Raw genomic sequence first — 22,205 nt, forward strand, 5'->3', positions numbered from 1 at the left:
CACGCAGTGTCTCTCTGTGTTTGTTTGCTTTTTGTTCATCTAATCTTTTCATTTCTTTTTCATGCTTCTTGTGAAAACTGAATCTCAGCCAACTCTTGAGTGTGTTTGTTCCTGTGATGAAGGCCATGCCAATTACCTACGCACTGATGTGACAGAAACCTTTTAGCCTGCTAACAAGGCTGTTTCACTCTCTGTCACACACACACAGGAACAGGCAGAAAAACTGCTTTTTTATTAAACTTACTATCAGGAAATACTCTGTGTTTTTGAGGTGAATCACAAGGAACAACGCTGTTCTTCAAAAGGGAATGTCATGTGCCCGTTTTAAGAGATATGTGATAGATTGAGTCACAAGATGTGCAGTCTTTTATTTTTTGAGGGTTGATTTTAGAGACTCGTATCAAAAGAAGAGTTCATAAATGTAAATATTAGGGGTGACGTTGACTAAGGATTTGCTCAGTCGAATCTGAATCGTCAGATTTTGCCAAAGTCGATGAATCGTTGAATGTTTTTTTTTTTTTTTCATTGACCCTTAGTATGCATTATGGTGACCTTATGACAATATTACACATAACCATTTAAAATTAAGAGGTTCATTAAAGTAAAAGAGACACCAGAGTAGATAAGTACACACGAGGCCACCGTCTGTTAGACATAAAAAAGTGGCATTATAAAATAAACATTTATAAACAGACATAATGAGCTCTAAGCACTGCACATGATTCCTCTGAAGAATTTTTCAGTGTCAGCTAATCAAATTAAATCGGCCTCTTTTTGAAGAGGGCGAAAAGGCCCAGATTTTGGGCACTTGCAGAAGAAGTAGGGACAGATTTTTGTTGTGCCACATAAATCCCACTTTGTCTGCTCACCAAAGATGGAAGACACTGCAGAGAGGCAGCCAATCTCAGCATATAAAGTAGCTGAAAGTATGTTTTTTGAGCTCCGGTTCTTCAGAACCTGCTGCTGCAGAAAAACAGTTCAGACAAGCGGAGGCTCCACGAGCAGAGAGACTTTGATTTAGTCACACAGGTATTTTCTTTGATGGTTGTTTGAGACCTAAACTCTCAGATGGAGACAGATACAATATGATGTGGTCTCAGTTTGTAGTATACCTCTGTTTCTCTGAGATATAACTTTGTTGAAGGACAAATAATTTACCCATGAGTGCTGAGTTTTAGTAAGGCTTCTCCCTTTAAACCGCTGGGTGTATTGTTTCTGAAATGTAAGTGCTTATCAGATTGGACAGTGTGTTCACAGAGTCTGGAGCAGATGGTAAGTTATTAAATGCAGGAGCCAGATTCACTCTCAGAGGGTTGAGTGTAGACGATTCAGAATACGTGTGAAGATATAGAAGTTGACCTTCACTTAGAAATACATGCACGCTCACCCACACGTTCCAAACCTCCTCTTTTTCTTTCACAGCTTTGTTAAATCCTCTCTTTGCAAACTCTGAAACACTTCCTTATATTCCTCCTCTCCTCTCCTCTCCGTCCTGCATCAGGTCCCACGAGCTGCGATCGAAGGTCTTGTCCCTCCAGCTGCTGTTGTCCATCCTGCAGAACGCTGGTCCAATCTTCAAGACTAACGAGATGTTCATCAACGCCATCAAGCAGTACCTGTGTGTGGCCCTGTCCAAGAACGGCGTCTCCTCCGTGCCTGAGGTCTTCGAACTCTCCCTCTCCATTTTCCTCACTCTGCTATCCCACTTCAAGACGCACCTCAAAATGCAAATCGAGGTAACAAATTCTCTAACGTATCTGGTGCTTATCAAGGAGATTTAAGGTTTTGTCGTCAGCATCCCTGGCTTGAAGTATGAAGATTTATCTGTTGAAGAAACTAATAATTTCTCTGCTGACACTCTAAATCTTCCTTGATGCGGTGAATAAGACATCTAAATATTTCAGGGTGAAGCGTTACACCTTAAGAAGTATTTCAAATTTCTTACCCACTACAAACACTTTCTGTTGCTGCTTCACAACAAACAAACACCTTCACAGTAAAGCTTTGAGCCAGATGCGATGAAGGCCATCCATACCACCCAAAAGAACCACACCTGCTTTCTGACAAACTCTCTCCGTGTTGTGTTCTGTGTTTGTTGTTTTCGTTTTTCACAGCGCAGTTTTGATTCGTATACGCAGGGAAAACCTGATGAAACAGTTGGCTTCACACATTAGCTTTATTTTTATATCCACCCACTGCTTCTTCATGGGAAGCCATGCTTTCACACCTTCAGCAGCAGCAGCTGACAGTCTGGGGATCACCAGAAAATCTCATATGAAGTGAAGAAGGGTGCGAAAATATGAATTGCAACACAAGTACGAAAGCTGCACTGTTGAATCGGCAGTCCATGTGCAGTCCATGTGCACTCCTTTTACAACAAGCTTTAGATTTAAATTCTCCTGATTTAAGATGTTGAAAGTAGGGTTGTCCGCTTTCATGCATCAATCATGATGCAATATTAAGGTCCAAAATGAACCCATTACTTTGTTTTTTTCTCAATAAAAGTTAAGGTAGGGTTGCATTGCCCCACTCTTCTCGCTGCGATGGAAAATATTAACACGATTGCACTTTTGAACGTCACTTTTCACTTTAAAAACTGTAAGATGGCTCAGCTGACGGCTCTTTTTCACATATGACATACTACATACTGAATTTTTGCCAAATCAGTTCTTACTGCTAGTATCGGAGGCGGTTTCAAAAACAGCCAAATTAAATATCAGCGAGTTCTTTGAGTTTGAGCTACCACCTATGAGCTAAGCAGGTGCAGCTAATCAGACTGATGTCAGCAGGCAACCACATCACTAAAGCTGTAGAGCACTATTTAGGAGAATCTCCGAAGACCTGAGGATGAGACTAAATCAAAGAGGTTTACTACAGCGCTGTTAAATGGGTGGAAACTAACAGCAGGTTAATCAACACTGAGGAAGACTCGGGATAAGGGACATCCTCAGGTTGACATGTTGTGACATATGTCATGCCTTTCTATGACAGGGAGCAATAATTTCATGCATGCAGGACATGTATTAATCAGAGAAAGCAATCGCACTGAAACTTCTGAAAAGAGCATATGCTGTCGCATTAACCAGGAATCACTGGACGTCAGCGAGTAATCACATTTATCTCAGAATAGCTGCACAGCATACTGACACTAATGGGACATTTTGTACATGCACTCCTGCATATTTCTTAAAGTTTAACAGTGTTATGCTTTTAAAAAAAAGAAAAAAAAGAATATACCCTGTTTTTCACAGAATGAGATAATCTCTAGTGCTGCAGGGAAGCATTTATTCAAACAATAAAACTAAGACTCAAGATCTTGAAGAACATGTTTTTGCATTTATTGGATACCCAAATCAGGACTCAGGTATTAAATGATAAATAATTTCTTTATTATTATTCATATTGACTTAAAAAATTGTTCTGAAATGCAAAATAATGTATTTAAAGCATGTGATTAAAAATGTGGCTGATGCTGTTTAATATGGTAACTCTGCTATTAATCATGATTTAAAATAAATCCTTTGACAGCTGTCTCCCTGTTACATTACATACAGTTTATTTGAACACTGTCAGTCTGATACCTATTCTCAGCGCTGCAGGCGACTGACACAAGTGATGTAGGTGACGTGTGGTTTCTCTCACAGCGCTGCAACATTCCTCCACCTCGGTTCAGATGGCAGTTTCTCTTTTACCTGCTTTCTTCTGCTGATACTCTGCTCTTCTGATGGATATGGTTTAAAGAATCCAGAGCAGGACCTCCTGCTGTGTGTGCTTGAGGAAACTTGTGTATTTTCTGTATGGTACACTGTGTCGTGTTGGTGATTCAGGCAGGTCACAGTGTTGTGTCTCTTTCTGTCTGCAGGTGTTCTTTAAAGAGATTTTCCTCTACATTCTTGAGACGTCCACAAGCTCTTACGACCACAAGTGGATGGTGATACAAACCCTCACCAGAATATGTGCAGGTTTGTGTCTCTGTGATGAAATTAGCCAATTAGCTTTGTGTCCCTGTGAGTTATTGATAAATGTAGCTCTTTTGATGATGTGGCAGTAATTGAGGGTTTGGAGAGATGCCATTGTAGATAAAGATTAACCTGCTGTGTCGCTAAATATGTGTTTGTTAAATATTCTAAAACACACCTTTACTCAGTAAAAGCTTCAGTTTATTCAATTTAATAATTAACCTCTCATAGAAAGATAATATTACTGAATAAATGCAGTGACTGTGTTCCTTTGTTTGATATTTTCTCCACCTGTGTCTTGTGTGTCTCCGTCAGATGCCCAGAGTGTGGTGGACATCTACGTGAACTATGATTGTGACTTGAATGCTGCTAACATTTTTGAGCGGTTGGTCAACGACCTCTCAAAGATTGCACAGGGTCGTGGAGGCCATGAGCTTGGCACAACACCCCTACAGGTAAAACCTTCAGATCTGCTTTTCCTTTCATCCTGTGCTTTTTAAAAATTTGACACGTTTTTACAACTTAAAGACATTTGATTATGTTTTATATTTTCTAGGAGCTGACTCTGAGAAAGAAAGGCCTTGAATGTCTAGTATCCATCCTCAAGTGTATGGTAGAGTGGAGTAAAGACCAATATGTGAACCCGAACTCCCAGACCAGCCTTGGTAAGTAACTGATGGAAATGATTGTAAGGTGTTTTAATTCCCAGCTTAGATATGGGAGTACATGTTACAATAGTTACGCTCTGCTGACTTGTACCCTAAAAATCCAGGTCAGTGTTCCCTCTCTGGGGAATCGAACTCATGTGTTGAAAAGTGTGTATCCAGGACGAGCCTGCCAAGGTTATAACCAGTCTTTCCCCTGATCAGCCCTGTTTTGGCAGCAGTTTATCATCCAGGTTAACTGGGGTTAAAGATAAAGCTCACATCCGTCAGCTCCGCTGGCTGCGATCAGTCCTGGGATTGACAGTTGGCATTCATCGGGTACGGCTCTGAGAGGCGAGCATCCATCAGCTCAGCTCCAGCCAGAGGAGGCGCTGAGATAATGCCCACAGGGTCAGACTAAAACAGGAGGTTTTTAAACAGATACCTGAAGCCAAACTGTGATGAAAGGAACATCCACAACACACAGAGCTTATCCTGTGTGTGTGACTGAACCCTGGTTCTCTGGCACACCAGAGGATTTCTGATGATTCCAAAGGAGGAGCTCACACCAGGAAACCATTGTAACTGTGCGAAAGGCTGGAAAGAGAAACCTCTGGAAACATCCACGGTCTAGCCCGGGGCTGAGCTGTCAGGGCTAACCAGCCGAGTCCGATGTGTTCACTCACACGGGTGTTATCTTTAGCTGAAACTTAAAAACAACTCATCAGTAATCTAGCAGGAGCTCAGAGATCAGGATTGTATTTTGAATGTTAGATTGGTGCTGCTGGCTTTCATTGTCGTCCTTGTTTGTTGAGGTGCAGTTTGAATACAATCATTTCATCTTGTTAATCACATACGTTTATCATCTTGACTCATTTCCTCTGTTTTTCTCCCCTTTTTTACTTCAAAGCAAGAGCAGGTAAAACTTAGAAGTGTTGCGGTGATTTAGAGTTAGAAGATTTGGTGCTAGTCTTGCATTAAATACCCCGTGTTTGTTGTAAAATCTGCTGTTAATCAACCCATTAATAGAAACCAGAACACAGTATGGACTCTGAAACTAATCGTAGAAACAGGTCTGGGTAAATGTGCTGCGTGGTGTTCTTCTCATAAACCATCTTAAACTCCCTCTGTGTTCGTCCCTCTCCATGTCTCTACTCTCTAAGTCTAACAAACAGAAGCTCAGCTCATGTTTCCGTGACACCGTCCTGAATGTTTTAACAAGTTTCCGATGTGTAATCAGATGCCAGCCGAGCTGAGCCCGACACAGCAGCCTTTAAAACCACCTTCCTTGGTGTTAAAGTTGTGGCTGCTCCCTCTTTGCTTTTAGATAACCCTCCTGTTATAACGTGGTCCCTTCACACTCTGCCCTGCACCTGCTCTGTGTTAAAAAGTGTGTTTTTAGGCTCTTGTTTCGTGTGCATGTGAGTAACGTGGTAGTGTGGATCCCCTCCCTGCTAACAACAATCATTAAGAAGCCCTCAGGATCATTTTGTTCTCTGTGCTGCAGTTTCCTCTTTCAATTACCCCAGCCTCTCTCTCCTGCAGCACAAGATTTAAGTTGGCTCCCTGTTTAAGTCTCCAGGCCGAGTTTGTGCCAGCGACACACTTTCAATTAAAAACTCTCACCTTTGTGATGGTTTCAGGCGGTCGCTTCTTGCAGTACAAATAGAAATACTTGTTATTTCCACTCATCTTTCATCCCTTCTGGGTCGTCTCATCTCGTATTATTTTCGCTCGTCAGGTCAAGAGAAGCCATCAGAGCAGGAGAGCACAGAGACCAAGGCCCCGGAGACCATCAACCGCTATGGGAGCATTAACTCTCTGGACTCCACGGCCTCGTCTGGTATCGGCAGCTACAGCACACAGATGTCTGGCACCGACAACCCGGAGCAGTTTGAGGTCCTCAAACAGCAGAAAGAGATCATCGAGCAAGGCATTGACCTGTAGGTTTCACTACACACACACACTTCTGTTTCTGTTTCATTCTGTCCATCCTATACAGGCTACAGTATGTTTTTGTCTCTGATTCAACAGTTTCAACAAAAAACCAAAGAGAGGGATCCAGTACCTTCAGGAGCAAGGCATGCTGGGTACAACTCCAGAAGATCTTGCACAGTTTTTGCACCAGGAAGAAAGGCTTGATTCGGTAACTAATAGCTCTGTCTTCATTCAGTTCTCTTAGACCTTCAGGATTTTGTTTCTTGTTCTCGTAAGACATCAATCAATCTTTATTTATACAGCGCCAAATCACAACAAATGTCATCTGAAGACTCTTTCCAAACAGAGCAGGTCTAGACCGTACTCTGTTATATTATTAACAAAGACCCAACATCAGGACAGGATAAGATCCAGTCCCATCTTACAGACAGGACTGAGTCTGATCTCATCTTAATCCACCATGAGCAGAGCACTTTGCAGCATTTAGCAAGTTACAGTGGCAAGGACAAACTTCCTTTAAAAGGCAGAAACCTCCAGCAGGACCAGACTCATGTTAGACACACAACTGCTGAGACAGTGTTGGATCATCATTCATATCAATATCACTCCTAGGCTCTACCTTTGTGCAAACTGATTTCTGCATCAGATCTTAGAATCATTAGACCAGCATGTTTGATCTTGTAGCCTGCATTAGCCTTAAATAATCTGATTCCTGTCCGACGACATTAAACAGCATCCCCAGACCTTCTTAACCCGAGCTTGATGAGCAGCGTCAATGTTAACTCTAATGAGCAGCACACCCCGCCTTGATTGGACGGCCTCGAGGGTGTCTGCATGCAGCGCTAATCAGCGTTAAAGAGCTTTCACAACATCCCATTAAAAACAAGGGCCCTTAGATGCAGTGGCATTAAAGCAGAGTCAGAAAATGAAAGTCTAGCATGTATTTATCTAATCCACACTAGAACAGAGGCTCTTCTAAACTTCTAGTGGAATGAGTAAGTGGTGAAAAGAGGCAGAAAAATAAGCTGCTCTGTATGCTGTTTGAATCAATTTTACATCTTTTTACAGGAGTGCGAGCTGAGTTCAGTCTCTGAGTCAGTGCTAACCGCTTATTAAGAAAAAGGATATACTTTGGATTCTTTCAGCAGGGCCTCAGACTTTCTTGTTAAATTGTGGAAGTTGCACGGCAGTATTTAAGAATAAGTCTCACCTCTCCTATCTTAGACTCAAGTGGGAGAATTCCTCGGGGATAATGACCGCTTCAACAAAGAAGTGATGTACGCCTACGTGGATCAGATGGACTTCCAGGGCAAAGACTTTGTTTCTGCACTACGCATGTTTCTGGAGGGCTTCAGACTCCCTGGAGAGGCCCAGAAGATCGACCGGCTCATGGAGAAATTTGCTGCAAGATACCTTGAATGCAATCAGGGGTGAGTCCACATCCCTAACTGGAAGTCTGACAGAAGAAGAGCTGAGTTTTTAATTTGTGTGGCCCACTTACAATCTGCTATTTCACTGACATGCTTCTGCCCTCTCTCCTTCTCCCTTCCATTTTTCAGGCAAACTCTCTTTGCCAGCGCTGACACGGCGTACGTCCTTGCCTACTCAATCATTATGTTGACAACAGACCTTCACAGTCCGCAGGTAAGCAGTGCACCTCAGCGAGGCACCCCCCTCTTTTGGGAATGTGTTATCGGTGCTGTCATTCCCTCAGACCAGCAGCTTCTGACCCGTATCCTTGTTGTTGTCTGCGTAGGTGAAGAATAAGATGACAAAAGAGCAATACATCAAGATGAACCGCGGCATCAACGACAGCAAAGACCTACCTGAGGAATACCTCTCAGCCATCTATGACGAGATCGCGGGGAAAAAGATTGCAATGAAGGAGACGAAAGAGCTCACCATGAAGTCCAACAAGCAGAGTGAGTCTGGCTGCTGTGAGAGATATAAAAGATGCAAAGGTGGCAGTTTTGGCAGCATCATCAGCGGAGAGATGAAGCAGACTTTGGAAGTCTGTCTGGGGACGCTTTGTAAATCGTCATTAATGAGGAGCAAAAGGAGGTATCATATATGGGAAAGATGATTGTGGACTCAAAAGTTTGGCACACAAATAAATATTTAGGGTTATGTTGATTCAAGCGAGAAGCCATAGAAAAAAAGCTAAAGGTAGAGGTACCGAAGGGGTTGGGTGGATATAATGTGTGATATGTCATAACCCCGCTTGTGAAACATGACAAAAAGACGAGAGGAGTACAAACAAATTAAAGTTACTGAATTATCTGTTACAAAAGTAAATGAGATAAACCAAGAAGAACAATGAGTATGGGGTATGTAGAGTCTGTAATATCAGTCGTGTGCATGTGGGTGTGTGAATATGGTGTATGAAAAGTGTTGATGGGTGCACTAACACAAAGTCCAAATTAAAGCCATGGTGCGAGTTGGTCTGGCATTGGTGGTGTGAGGGAGCGAGCAAGGTAGGAGGAAATCAGCCTTTTATCAAATCTGAAAGGATATAGCCAATCAGCTCCACTCCTGGCACCTTGAGGAAACGTATGCAAATTAGTACAGCCACCAGCATAAACAAACAAGCAGGGGTCATCATATATATATATATATATATATATATATATATATATATATATATATATATATATACACAATGAAGGAGTTTTATTATCTCTGACTGGACACATTTAAGAGGACTGAAAGTAACCGGTTGAGTTTATAACACCTGTAAGACCTGATACTTTTTTCACATCTTTTCTCCTTCACTTCATAATCATGCATTCACAGAAAACGGGGGTATATTCTCTATGTTTTATGATACCATTTGGTGGCTCGAAGGGATATGTGAGTCTTGCTGCTGTTAATTTTCTGAAAGCGTTTAAGATTAATTATTTGAAAAGTATAAATGCTGTCATGTTGAGTCCACAAGGAATAAAATGACGTATGTATACTTAAAACGTATGTTTTAAAGTATACAAGTGGTATTTACTTGATTCAAATTGAAGTGTTATCTGTTTATCACTATGGTACAGGTCTGAAGTATTTACATTATTACGTTTTACAATACAAATAGTTCCAAGGGCAACTAAGAATGCAAATGGTAGTAAGCATGTGCTTTAATGATGGGAAGTTCAGTTCTTTACAGAGAACCGGCTCTTTTAACTCGGCTCCGAAAGAAGAGCCGGATCTTTTGACTCCCGAACGGCTCTTAACTTAGGATCTTTTAACTTATGTTTGACCTTAAATTTGCAAAAACTTATGGTTTGTTTTGAAAACCCTTTTATGTACGGTGTTTTATTGGAAGCCTTATAATTGCCCAATTGTGTGCATTTATTCTGTTACAAAGTCATTCTCACCCTGATCCTAGGGTTGTGATTAGGGTTAGGGTAAGGGTTAGGGTTGTGAATAGGGATACGGTTATGGTTAGGGTTGGGGTTGTGATTAGGGTTAGGGTTGTGATTAGGGTTAGGGTTAGGGTTGTGATTAGGGTTAGGGTTGGGGTTAGGGTTGTGATTAGGGTTAGGGTTGTGATTAGGGTTAGGGTTGTGATTAGGGTTATGGTTGTGATTAGGGTTAGGGTTGTGATTAGGGTTAAGGTTGTGATTAGGGTTAGGTTGTGATTAGGGTTAGGGTTAGGATTAGGGTTAGGGTTAGGATTAGGTTTAGGGTTAGGATTAGGGTTAGGGTTGTGATTAGGGTAAGGGTTGTGATTAGGGTTAGGGTTGTGATTAGGGTTAGGGTTGTGATTAGGGTTAGGGTTGTGATTAGGATTAGGGTTGTGATTAGGGTTAGGTTGTGATTAGGGTTAGGGTTGTGATTAGGGATAGGGTTAGGGTTAGAGTTAGGGTTAGGGTTAGGGTTGTGATTAGGGTTAGGATTAGGGTTAGGGTTAGGGTTGTGATTAGGGTAAGGGTTGTGATTAGGGTTAGGGTTAGGATTAGGTTTAGGGTTAGGATTAGGGTTAGGGTTAGGGTTGTGATTAGGGTAAGGGTTGTGATTAGGGTTAGGGTTGTGATTAGGGTTAGGGTTGTGATTAGGGTTAGGGTTGTGATTAGGGTTGGGGTTAGGGTTGTGATTAGGGTTAAGGTTAGGGCTAGGGTTAGGGTTGGGGTTAGGGCTGGGGTTGTGATTAGGGTTAGGGTTGTGATTAGGGTTAGGGTTAGGATTGGGGTTAGGGTTAGGGTTGGGGTTAGGGTTGGGGTTAGGGTTAGGATTGGGGTTGGGGTTAGGGTTGGGGTTAGGGTTAGGATTAGGGTTAGGATTAGGATTAGGGTTAGGGTTGGGGTTAGGGTTAGGATTAGGGTTAGGATTAGGGTTGGGGTTAGGATTAGGGTTAGGATTAGGATTAGGGTTAGGGTTAGGGTTGTGATTAGGGTAAGGGTTGTGATTAGGGTTAGGGTTGTGATTAGGGTTAGGGTTGTGATTAGGGTTGGGGTTAGGGTTGTGATTAGGGTTGAGGTTGTGATTAGGGTTAGGGTTAGAGTTAGGATTAGGGTTGGGGTTAGGGTTGGGGTTAGGATTAGGGTTAGGGTTAGGATTGGGGTTAGGGTTAGGGTTGGGGTTAGGGTTGGGGTTAGGGTTAGGGTTGGGGTTAGGGTTAGGGTTAGGATTAGGATTAGGGTTAGGGTTAGGATTAGGGTTAGGATTAGGGTTGGGGTTAGGGTTAGGGTTGGGGTTAGGGTTAGGATTAGGAGTAGGGTTAGGGTTAGGGTTAGGATTAGGATTAGGGGTTAGGGTTAGGATTGGGGTTAGGGTTAGGGTTGGGGTTAGGATTGGGGTTAGGGTTAGGGTTGGGGTTAGGGTTAGGATTAGGGTTAGGATTAGGGTTAGGATTAGGATTAGGGTTAGGGTTGGGGTTAAGGTTAGGATTAGGGTTAGGATTAGGGTTGGGGTTAGGGTTAGGATTAGGGTTAGGATTAGGGTTAGGGTTAGGGTTAGGGTTAGGATTAGGGTTAGGGTTAGGGTTAGGATTAGGGTTAGGGTTAGGGTTAGGGTTAGGATTAGGGTTAGGTTTAGAACCAGAACCCTACCAGAACTGATCCAGAACCGAACCAGAACCGTACCAGAACTGAACCAGAACCGAACCGAACCAGAACCGTACCAGAACCCTACCAGAACCCTACCAGACTTGAACCAGAACCAAACCAGAACCAAACCAGAACCAAACCAGAACCAAACCAGAACCAAACCAGAACCAAACCAGACTTGAACCAGAACCAAACCAGAACCGAACCAGAACCGTACCAGAACCGTACCAGAACCGTACCAGAACTGAACCAGACTTGAACCAGAACCGAACCAGAACCGAACCAGAACCGTACCAGAACCAAACCAGAACCGGAACCGAACCGTAACCATACAAGAACCGTACCAGAACCGAACCAGACTTGAACCAAACCAGAACCAAACCAGAACCAAACCAGAACCGAACCAGAACCGAACCAGAACCCTACCAGAACCGAACCAGAACCGAACCAGAACCGTAACAGAACTGAACCGAACCGGAACCGAACCGAACCAGAACCGTGCCAGAACCAAACCAAAACCGAACCAGAACCGAACCAGAACCGTACTAGAACCGAACCAGAACCGAACCAGACTTGAACCAGAATCGAACCAGAACAGAACAGAACCATACCAGAACCGAACCAGAACCGTACCAGAACCGTACCAGAACCGTACCAGAACTGAACCAGACTTGAACCAGAACCAAACCAGAACCGAACCAGAACCGTACCAGAACCAAACCAGACTTGAACCAGAACCAAACCAGAACCGGAACCGAACCGGAACCATACAAGAACCGTACCAGAACCGAACCAGACTTGAACCAAACCAGAACCAAACCAGAACCGAACCAGAACCGAACCAGAACCGTAACAGAACTGAACCGGAACCGAACCGAACCAGAACCGTGCCAGAACCGAACCAGACTTGAACCAGAACCAAACCAAAACCGAACCAGAACCGAACCAGAACCGAACCAGAACCGAACCAGACTTGAACCAGAATCGAACCAGAACAGAACAGAACCAGAACCATACCAGAACAGAACCAGAACCGAATCAGAACAGAACTACAGCAAACTGAACCAAAACCAGAACCAAACTCAAGCAAACAGAACCAGAACCAACTCAGGTAAACAGAAACAGAACCAACTCAAGCAAACATAACCAGAACCAAACTCGAGCAAACAGAACCAGAAACAGAACCAAACTCATGCAAACAGAACCAGTACCAAACTCAAGCAAACAGAACCAGAACCAAACTCTGCTGTGAGCAGAGCTGGAGCTGAGCACTGTGGGAGCTAAGCAGGGAAAGGAAAAAACTGGGAGTCGTCTCTCTCTCGATGCGAGCCGGCTCTTCTGATTCACTATAAAGCATCAGCTCTCAGAGCCACAGCTTTTGATCATGATATATCACTAATGTGCTTAATCTGTGTTACAATTATGAGGGGGCCATGGACAATTTTCTCACCTGTAAGGGGTCCCTGGTTCCAAAAAGTTTGAGAACCCCTGCTCTAGCTAGTAGGAGTGTAAACTCCCGATAGTGAAAACAAACGGAACAAAAAGAGCGACACAGCTGCACAGAAACTCCACGTTGTAGATATTGCTGATCCTAATAGACATCGCCATGCAGGAAGACAGTTTACATTTTTCTAAATCTCTGAGAGATCTTCAAATACAAATACCGGTTCTATTTTTTCAGAGTTTACGGTAACTCAAATAAAAAAACGTGACATTTGCTTTGTTTTATATCGACAACTTAGCAGGATGAATATCATGATTAAGCAGGTATATTTTGAGTCTGAGTTGAGTTGAGAAACATTTGTGGCCATTTTTGTCATTCAGATCTATTTAGGTCATTAATGCACTGATCCTCTGATCATTACTATTATTTAATTATTTCAATAAGGCAGCTTCCTGATTCCTTTGCTGGCTCTTTTGTTTTTTTCTTGGCTCATTTTATATTTTTTGAGAAAAGAGAAAGCTGAGATGTTGCCCATCATTGTTACTTGGTTGCACTAATAAAGTGAAGTGCTGTACATCTGTGGTTGCATTATTCTGTTATCAATTTGCCATCATTTTTAAGTATGTAAGAGATGATTTCATTGATAGCCACAGACTACATGTCTTTCAATGTAGACTTCCACTGAGAGGAACATCTTAGACTATTTAGGAACTAAATTAGGAACTAAATTTAGACGGTCATACCAGCTTGATCATCAATGAAAATGTCCTGGAAATGTCCTGGAAAATGATCTCTGGAAAAGAGTGGGAACCCTGAAGAAAGGTACAGTAATCAATGTGGGATTGGAGTTTTGAGAGATGGTCAGGGGTGATTAATGCTGCATAGATGGAGATATGCAGACTGAGTGACGCTATTAATGCAAAATATGTGAAATAATGCCCGTTTGGTGTTGACAAAAGAGTAAATAATACTGTATTGAGGATGTTATAGTAAAATATTTTTTTTAAAAGAGACAGTATTTATAGTGAGAGTGACTTTTGGCCCAGAACTGAACCTTGAGGGACTCCTTAAAGTAGCTCCCTCTTCCTGAATCGATAGCTTGTAAACCATCCAAATGCACCATCTCTAAAACATCTGTTGTGTTTGCTCGCTGTAGAAAGCTGCGACTGTGTAATGATGTGTCGGTGTTCCATCAGGTGTGGCGAGTGAGAAGCAGAGACGTCTGCTGTACAACGTGGAGATGGAGCAGATGGCAAAGACCGCCAAAGCTCTGATGGAGGCCGTCAGCCACGTGCAGGCTCCCTTCACCAGCGCCACACATCTGGAGCACGTCAGGCCTATGTTCAAGGTAAAGCGTGCAAACACAGACCCACAGGTACACCACAGTTTCAAATATCACACACTTCATCCCTCTGTTTGTTCCTCAGCTGGCATGGACGCCCTTCTTGGCAGCATTCAGCGTGGGGCTCCAGGACTGTGACGACACCGAGGTGGCCTCGCTGTGTCTAGAGGGAATCCGCTGTGCCATCAGGATAGCATGCATCTTCTCCATCCAGGTACTGCAGTCTGAACTAGTACTTGATTATCTCGCTGCTTCTATCGTTGCACACTGCTCTGACACACCGCCTCGTCTTTTTGTCTCTGCAACAGTTGGAGAGAGACGCGTATGTTCAGGCTCTGGCGAGGTTCACCCTGCTGACCGCCAGCTCAGGCATCTCAGAAATGAAGCAGAAGAACATCGACACCATCAAGACCCTCATCACTGTCGCCCACACTGACGGCAACTACCTGGGCAACTCCTGGCATGAGGTTTGTGATCTCACTTCAACCAAAATTCTTTAATTCCTGCAAAACTTTCCACTACATCAGCTCATCTGTCTTCCTCTTGTCTTCCTTTACTGATTCGAGCAGTTAGCCACAATTCGCTCAATTGTCTGATGGGAAAGTGTTTTTTAAGAACATGAAACAAACAAACTCAGCCTCCCGTGGGTTACTGCTTTAAAAAGAAGTCTAAAAACAACATGATTGTGTCTAAAACATGCAGCAGTTCTCTCTAAGGAAGCAGTAAAGGGATTTAGCTGTGGCTACAGAAACAGATGCCAAACTCCAAATCACCTGTTTGATTTCCAATATCTTTCTGGAAGTGGGTTAATATAAAACGTAGACATGGTGCCTTTGGAAGCATTTCTTTGTTTTAATGTTGGGTATTGTAGATTAATCATTTTGACTTCACCTATCAGACTGATGTAGTTTTCATATCAATTATAAGGTTGGCCTGTCGTTTCCTCTGTTACACTCGTCTCTGAATCCAGAAGTCTGACCCAGTTTGTTTTTTTGTCTGTATTTGTTTCTGACTCTAATCATGGCCCTCTCTCTCTTACCTCTCCTCTTCTCTCAGATTATGAAGTGCATCAGTCAACTGGAGCTGGCTCAGCTGATCGGCACAGGGGTGAAGGCACGCTATATCTCAGGGACAGTGCGGAGCAAAGAGGGCTTCATCACAAGTACGAAGGAGCAGAGCAACGACGAGTACCTGGGACTAGGTCAGCATGACCTCACTACGACAACAGATTATATTACTACATTGACTTTTAACTGTAATGAAAATCATAACTCATATTTGTTCTAAGACGTGACCCTTTTGTTCTGCCCTGTAGTCGGGGGGACAGTGGACAGAAAGCAGATCGCCAGCATTCAGGAGTCCATCGGAGAGACCAGCTCTCAGAGCGTGGTGGTGGCTGTGGACAGGTACTGCACTCATCCTGAACTAAACACACACTCATAGTTTACAGTCCAGTTCAGACCTGCTGTTTTGTAAAGTGTCTTGAGATACAAAAAAATTATAATTAGACGCAATAAAAAGATTGAAAGATTTGAATGTCAATAATATAATCCCAACAGGATTCTGCACCCCTTTCTTTTACTTAATGATTTATGTTTCTTTTCTTGCTCTTTAATTTCTGTACAGCAAACCTAACTTCCAACATCTGCCTGTTTTCATTTCATGGTTTTTATATTAAGTTAAAGGAGTATAAAGGTCCAGTTTGCAGGTGTGAATAGAAGAGGGAATGGGATACAGCTGTGCTTGCACCTTTAAACATTTGTACGTTTGTCCAAAAGAATCATCAAAAAATACGCTTGAGGGAAAAGATGAAAACAAAGACTGAGTTTTGTTGAACTTTCAAATCTTTTTGAATTATCTCAGGGTAACACGCTTTGCCATTGAGTGAATTATGTTGATTCTGTTTTCTATGCCGTAAATGCAGATCCGTGCTGAAAACAACTCACCCTGTTTGAACTGTTGTGTGTTTTTCTGCTGCAGGATATTCACCGGCTCCACCAGACTGGATGGTAACGCAATAGGTGAGTCAAGCTCATCCAGCTTCATACTGTGTTTTTCTTTTTGCTCCAAGGACAGGTAAATTCAAGCTATTTCTGATGACTGTGACTCACTTTGCCTGAACAAAGCAATCTTTCTTTGCTTATTGCAAACATCTTGTCTGTTTCTTGTTTTTTGTTCAGTTGATTTCGTGCGCTGGCTGTGCGCTGTGTCCATGGATGAGCTGGCCTCGCCCACACACCCACGTATGTTCAGCCTGCAGAAAATAGTGGAGATCTCCTACTACAATATGGGCCGCATCAGGCTGCAGTGGTCCAGGATCTGGGAGGTTATTGGGGACCACTTCAACAAGGTGGGTGAGGGCTCCAGGGATCATGAAACTGAAACTTGTTACAAAGAGACATTGCAGAATACATTCCTCTTCAGATTGTTGGGGTCATTGATGATTTAAATGTCTGAGTCTTGAGGATAAATCTCAGTTCAGAAGAGACTGAATAAGCAGCAACAAGATGTTAATCCCTTACCCAGCTTCTGTTTTACTAAAGGTCGAGTTCACTCACTAACTAACAAAGAGCAGAGAAAAAGCTTTTTACTGGATTGGTATTCAAGGAGAAACACATCATTGAGGCTTTTCACAGAGTGGCTGCAAACTGAAATAGAAGTGTGTACAGTAGAATCCTCTGAATTCTCTGGTATGATGTGAAAGTAGAAAAAAATAATTGGTTTTTTTTTTACCTGCAGGAGGTTTACTTCACTTCTTCACTTGTTGAATCCATAAAATGATCAAACATAAAAAAACATAATTCTATTTATTTTATCAGACCTCATCTGATCACATTTATTGGTCTTACTTATTTACTTGTTTACGTATTAATTTTTTTGTTTGATTATTCGTTTAATCATCTACTTGTTAATGTATTCTTATCTCATTGCTCCACATCCTTTTCTCTGATGTGATGTCCTCCTCTTCTTAAATCCTTTACATTGTCCTTTTTTTAACCCTATATTCGCATTGATTTATTTTCTACCACTGTTGAAATTCCACTTGTTTCCTCACTTTTATTCTGGTTAATTAGCATCTAATCTTTTTGACTTTTCTGTTGTATTTATCTGCATTGCTAGACTTCTCTCTGTCTATTTAATGTTTATTTTCATCTTCCTGGGTGTTTGCCCTGCTTTGTCTGTCCAAGCAGTTTGTGAATGATTGTTTTTAAAAATGCTATATAAATAAAGTTATTATTGTTATTTTTATTATCGTGTTGTTCCATGTTTTTCTCTTCCTGCAGGTCGGTTGTAACACAAATGAAGATGTGGCGATCTTCGCTGTGGACTCTCTCAGGCAGCTGTCCATGAAGTTTCTGGAGAAGGGGGAGTTGGCCAACTTCAGATTCCAGAAAGACTTTCTGAGGCCTTTTGAGCACATCATGAAAAAGAACAGGTAAAGAGGCAGTCATGTAAAGGATAACGTATAGTGAGTGTGTGGTTAAGCAAATTAGAACCCTGACAGGGTGAGCAGGATCCGGACATGAGGTGGAGGGCTCTTATCTAATTCCTATAACCACCTGCTCACTTTACATTATCCCTCTTATTACCCGGCTGCCAGCTGAAGCTTTAAACAAGTCGACACAAAAAATTGATTGAAGGATTTTATCGATTTTCAAATAGTTTATTCATGCAGCTTAAAAAATGGTCCCTCCTGCTCCACGGTTTGGGAGTGTCCATGGCATCATGTTATTTTTATCAGCCTCCTTAAACTGAACATTGTTGCCACAGTGTCAACAGGCAGAGATGAAATGGTCAGGCCTGGGCCTGAGGATTGATTTGATATGACGCGTGTGATCAGGTTGTCCCCGGTGTTGCTTTTGCTGTTGAGAATTAATCACCGCTGTTAGAGGTTTTAGACCAATCAGAATCAAGTATGTATCACAGACGGGTAATAACTGTGACCAATTGTTACCTTTACTATGTAGATCTGTAGATCTTGGTGCAATGACAAGGCCTGTGAAGTCACTGTGAGTAGTTACTATTTCTGCGCCGTCTCTCTCCTCTGTAGCAGCTCGTCTGTTGTTCGGTCTCCTCCTCTCTGTCTTTGTCTCTCTCTCCTCCCTCTCTGTCTTTCTTAAAGCAGTGAGTAAGCATGTGGTGTGGTTTTTTTGCTCAGAAAAGCAGCAGGCAAACATTTGAGTGACCCATTTCAGTCTGTTTGCGTTATGCCTTTCAGTGAATTCATGTAAAAGCTTCTCTGTCCCCTCTTGCTCTTTCCCGGTCGTTCTTCAAAGAATTTGAGCCGCTCTCAGTTTTAAATGAGTTTGAATTTGGCTTATGTGAGTGTCTGCGTGCAGCACGTCAAAAGGCAAGCTGTTTCACTGCAGCACCCTTTTTCATTCATGTGAAAGAGGAGTAGCAGTGTAAGTATAAATCCACCCACAGACTGAACAGGCTGAGAGCTTCCACACAGAGGAGATGGCAGGCGGCCATGTAAACCCTGCAGCGCAGTGTGTCCATCAGACTCTCTCATGCTGCCCTCCTCTGTGCTGGTGTGTGTGTGTGTGTGTGTGTGTGTGTGTGTGTGTGTGTGTGTGTGTGTGTGTGTGTGTGTGTGTGTGTGTGTGTGTGTGTGTGTGTGTGTGTGTGTGTGTGTGTGTGTGTGTGTGTGTGTGTGTGTGTGTGTGTGTGTGTGTGTGTGTGTGCAATGCTAAGTGGAGGCAGAGTTTTTCTCTCATTCATAACTACAGCACAATTAGGAAAGCTCTTCACTATGGCAACTGTTTCTGTAAAACAGCCAGAGCTGGAAGAATGATTCTGCTGAGAGTGAGAGTGAGGATGTTTTCAAAAGCTTTTAAAGATAATTTAAATCAATAAAGATGAATATTCTTCCTCTAATTGCCAAACCCACCTCAGCCTTTCTCGTGCCCCTTTCTTGCGCTTCTTTCTCAACTTTCCTCCCATCATTTTGGTTTTCATCACTATTCATTAGTCTAACTCTCTGTCCCCCTCCCCCTTCTGTCCCCCGTTTAGGTCTCCCACCATCAGAGACATGGTTGTCCGCTGTATCGCCCAGATGGTTAACTCCCAGGCGGCGAACATCCGCTCAGGCTGGAAGAACATCTTCTCGGTTTTCCATCTGGCTGCTTCTGACCAGGACGAGAGCATCGTAGAGCTGGCCTTCCAGACCACCGGTCACATCGTCAGTAAGTTCTGCACACAGAAAACACGCACACACATGCATAGAAATATATTCTATTCCCCCTGTTACCGTACCCGAGGGGAGCAGTATTTTAAAGATATGAAATTATTTTTCTATACGCATGTTTGAATCAATCGTAACGAGAATGATTAAAGTTCCAGTCTTCTTTCCTTTTGTTGCGTAAAGTTAAGCTCTCTGTCTGTGTTGTACTTTTTTATGTTGCGATGATGTCTTTTCTTTCTGTTGTGTTTGTGAAACGAGGTAACTTCCTTTGGGGATGGAGTTTTTCATGATTTCTTCTGAAACCAAATCCATTATATCAAGAGCATTATTTTAAAAATCTATAAATAGCTTAATTTGAATGCTAATAGTAGGAATATGATAGTCCAAGAAATAGTACCACAATAAGCCAAAATATTTACGTCACTAAGTCAAATTTTCACCTCAAGATCATCATGGTCAAAAGAAATCACAATATGTATCACAAACACCCAGCATTTTTACAAAACCTAAAAAACTCTCATACCTACCAGGAAACGTGTGTTGGGTGTAGGTAGAGTACCTGAAGTTCATCTGTCATCTCCCCTACATGATTTGCACTGCACTAGTCACCACACACTGCAGTGTAAGGCTTGTGTAAGTAATCCAGTAAGAGATAACCCATTGACTATAAATAATGGACGTAGTATCCGTGTCGTCACCTATCTATTCCTGAGCGCTGTTTTGAAGCCAATCGTCAGCAAAAGCCATGTTGGAAACGCTGAACTCAACCAAGCTTAGTGTGATGTAAAGAGCCGGAGTTTGAGCCTCCGAGCCAACAGCTATGTGTTCCCGCCTGTGAGTCGAGTCAGTCATGTCCTTATTTGGACAAAAACTCGTAATCTTAATATCTTCTTAGCAGTTGCGTTAGAAAAAAATTAATCCCCCGTACAGTGTGTGCCGATAGAGAAATGAGCTACGTAGAGCCAAGCTGTTTTTTGAACCAGACTGTAAACATGTTTATTAATGCTGCAAATATCGTCTTTTTTGAATTGGTGTGTATGTGGTTTCCGGTGTTTCTGCAGCCAGACTCAAGCAGATTCTCGATGAATTGCAGTTGATCACTTCCGCATGGGCTTCATAGGTTGAGACCGGAGGTTGCCGCTTGAAATTACCTCAGAAAAGTTGTTCTGATGCTTTTGCTATGACATTTTAACTGTCATGCGTTAAAGTTGCATTATTTCCTGTAATCTAAAAATATGTTTTTATTTTGAAATAAATATTTAATAAGTTACTTCTGGTAGATTGAGTGAGTCAAAACGGCTAAAAGAACGTTTAGAAATCATAAAAGTGTTTCATGTATAGCGCCCCCATAGATACGTTTATCATTTTTCTCCACAATAACATTTAGAACTTCAGTTTTTAAAGTGTTTAGCCCTCTGCTGCTGCTTCCTCGCCTTCACTACGCTTTATGGTGAGTGGCAACCAGTGTAAAGAACCACTACTGCCCCCTGCAAAGGACTAGTTAGTACACGGTTTTGCCTGTGGGTGTTACCCTATTGTGTATCAATTTTTAGCTCGATATCCAGATCTTTTTTAGGAGACGGTTGTCGTTAATGCAAATGTATTGCGACAGCCTGAGTACACACTGTATGTAGGCATTATTTCTACTGTAAATGAAACACAACCTTGCCTTTCTGCCCTGCTCTTTATTTCTGTTTTTCATTTATGACATTTTTAATACTTTCATGTATTATTATTTCTTCTTGGCATGGATTAGCTTTTAGCCTCAGTTGTACAGACATCAAAGATTTATTCCAAATAGTGACATTACAATCAGCGCATAGAAATGTAGGCAAGGGCCAACCAAGGGGACATGAGAATTTTTCCTTGTTAACAGGTTTTATTTCTCTCCATCTTCCCCCTTGTCTGTGTTAATCTCCCTCCATCGACCCCTCCTCTATTCTCCCTTCTTCTTCTCGCTCTATCCGCCTCCCAGCGAATGTATTTGAAAAGCACTTTGCGGCCACCATCGATTCCTTCCAGGATGCTGTTAAGTGTCTGTCGGAGTTCGCCTGTAATGCCTCCTTCCCGGACACCAGCATGGAAGCCATCCGCCTCATCCGACACTGCGCCAAATATGTGTCAGAGAGGCCACAGGTCAGTGCCAGGCCCTGTGTTGTACCGAGTAATTAAATATATCAGTGCCAAACATTTGTATTCTATCATATAGAGACAGAGTATACATGCAGATAAATGTGCCTGGAGCTAAGCCTTCTCAGTCATTAATTTCTTGCTTTTGACATCATGAAGAGGAAAACCCATGCATCAGGAGAGCATAGAAACAGTGTGTAGGTGTAATCCATAGAAGGAACACTCGCACCATTCATGCAAATGTGTACTATAGCTTAGCAGGTTAAATTCTTCTCCATCAGATGGTACAGTGTATCTTGTTTGTTTGGCAGGCCTTCAAAGACTACACCAGTGATGACATGAATGTAGCGCCCGAGGACCGCGTGTGGGTGCGGGGGTGGTTCCCCATCCTCTTTGAGCTCTCCTGTATCATCAACAGGTGTAAGCTGGATGTCAGGACCAGGTATGAGGGGGTTTACTTCAAGCCTTGCACTGCAGGCCTTAGATAGTTTTAGATAGTTGGCATCATTAAAGACATTAAAGTTGAC

General features: G+C 42.5%; 1 protein-coding gene across 1 annotated transcript in view; it reads left to right on the forward strand.

The window, feature by feature from the left end:
• Window positions 1-22,205, forward strand: part of arfgef1 (ADP-ribosylation factor guanine nucleotide-exchange factor 1 (brefeldin A-inhibited)) — a 75,008-nt gene that overhangs the window by 44,914 nt on the left and 7,889 nt on the right. The window contains exons 11-30 of the mRNA XM_034706215.1: window positions 1,502-1,736; window positions 3,863-3,962; window positions 4,275-4,414; window positions 4,516-4,624; window positions 6,345-6,546; window positions 6,638-6,749; window positions 7,766-7,971; window positions 8,101-8,185; window positions 8,298-8,463; window positions 14,215-14,366; window positions 14,446-14,574; window positions 14,669-14,827; window positions 15,417-15,561; window positions 15,676-15,766; window positions 16,341-16,381; window positions 16,541-16,710; window positions 17,645-17,796; window positions 19,377-19,549; window positions 21,524-21,684; window positions 21,990-22,120. Coding sequence (XP_034562106.1) covers window positions 1,502-1,736; window positions 3,863-3,962; window positions 4,275-4,414; window positions 4,516-4,624; window positions 6,345-6,546; window positions 6,638-6,749; window positions 7,766-7,971; window positions 8,101-8,185; window positions 8,298-8,463; window positions 14,215-14,366; window positions 14,446-14,574; window positions 14,669-14,827; window positions 15,417-15,561; window positions 15,676-15,766; window positions 16,341-16,381; window positions 16,541-16,710; window positions 17,645-17,796; window positions 19,377-19,549; window positions 21,524-21,684; window positions 21,990-22,120 — 2,859 coding nt within the window. The remainder of the gene's footprint in view (window positions 1-1,501; window positions 1,737-3,862; window positions 3,963-4,274; window positions 4,415-4,515; window positions 4,625-6,344; window positions 6,547-6,637; window positions 6,750-7,765; window positions 7,972-8,100; window positions 8,186-8,297; window positions 8,464-14,214; window positions 14,367-14,445; window positions 14,575-14,668; window positions 14,828-15,416; window positions 15,562-15,675; window positions 15,767-16,340; window positions 16,382-16,540; window positions 16,711-17,644; window positions 17,797-19,376; window positions 19,550-21,523; window positions 21,685-21,989; window positions 22,121-22,205) is intronic.

This window comes from Notolabrus celidotus, chromosome 17, assembly GCF_009762535.1.
Source record: "Notolabrus celidotus isolate fNotCel1 chromosome 17, fNotCel1.pri, whole genome shotgun sequence".
NCBI classification, from domain to species: Eukaryota; Metazoa; Chordata; class Actinopteri; order Labriformes; family Labridae; genus Notolabrus; species Notolabrus celidotus.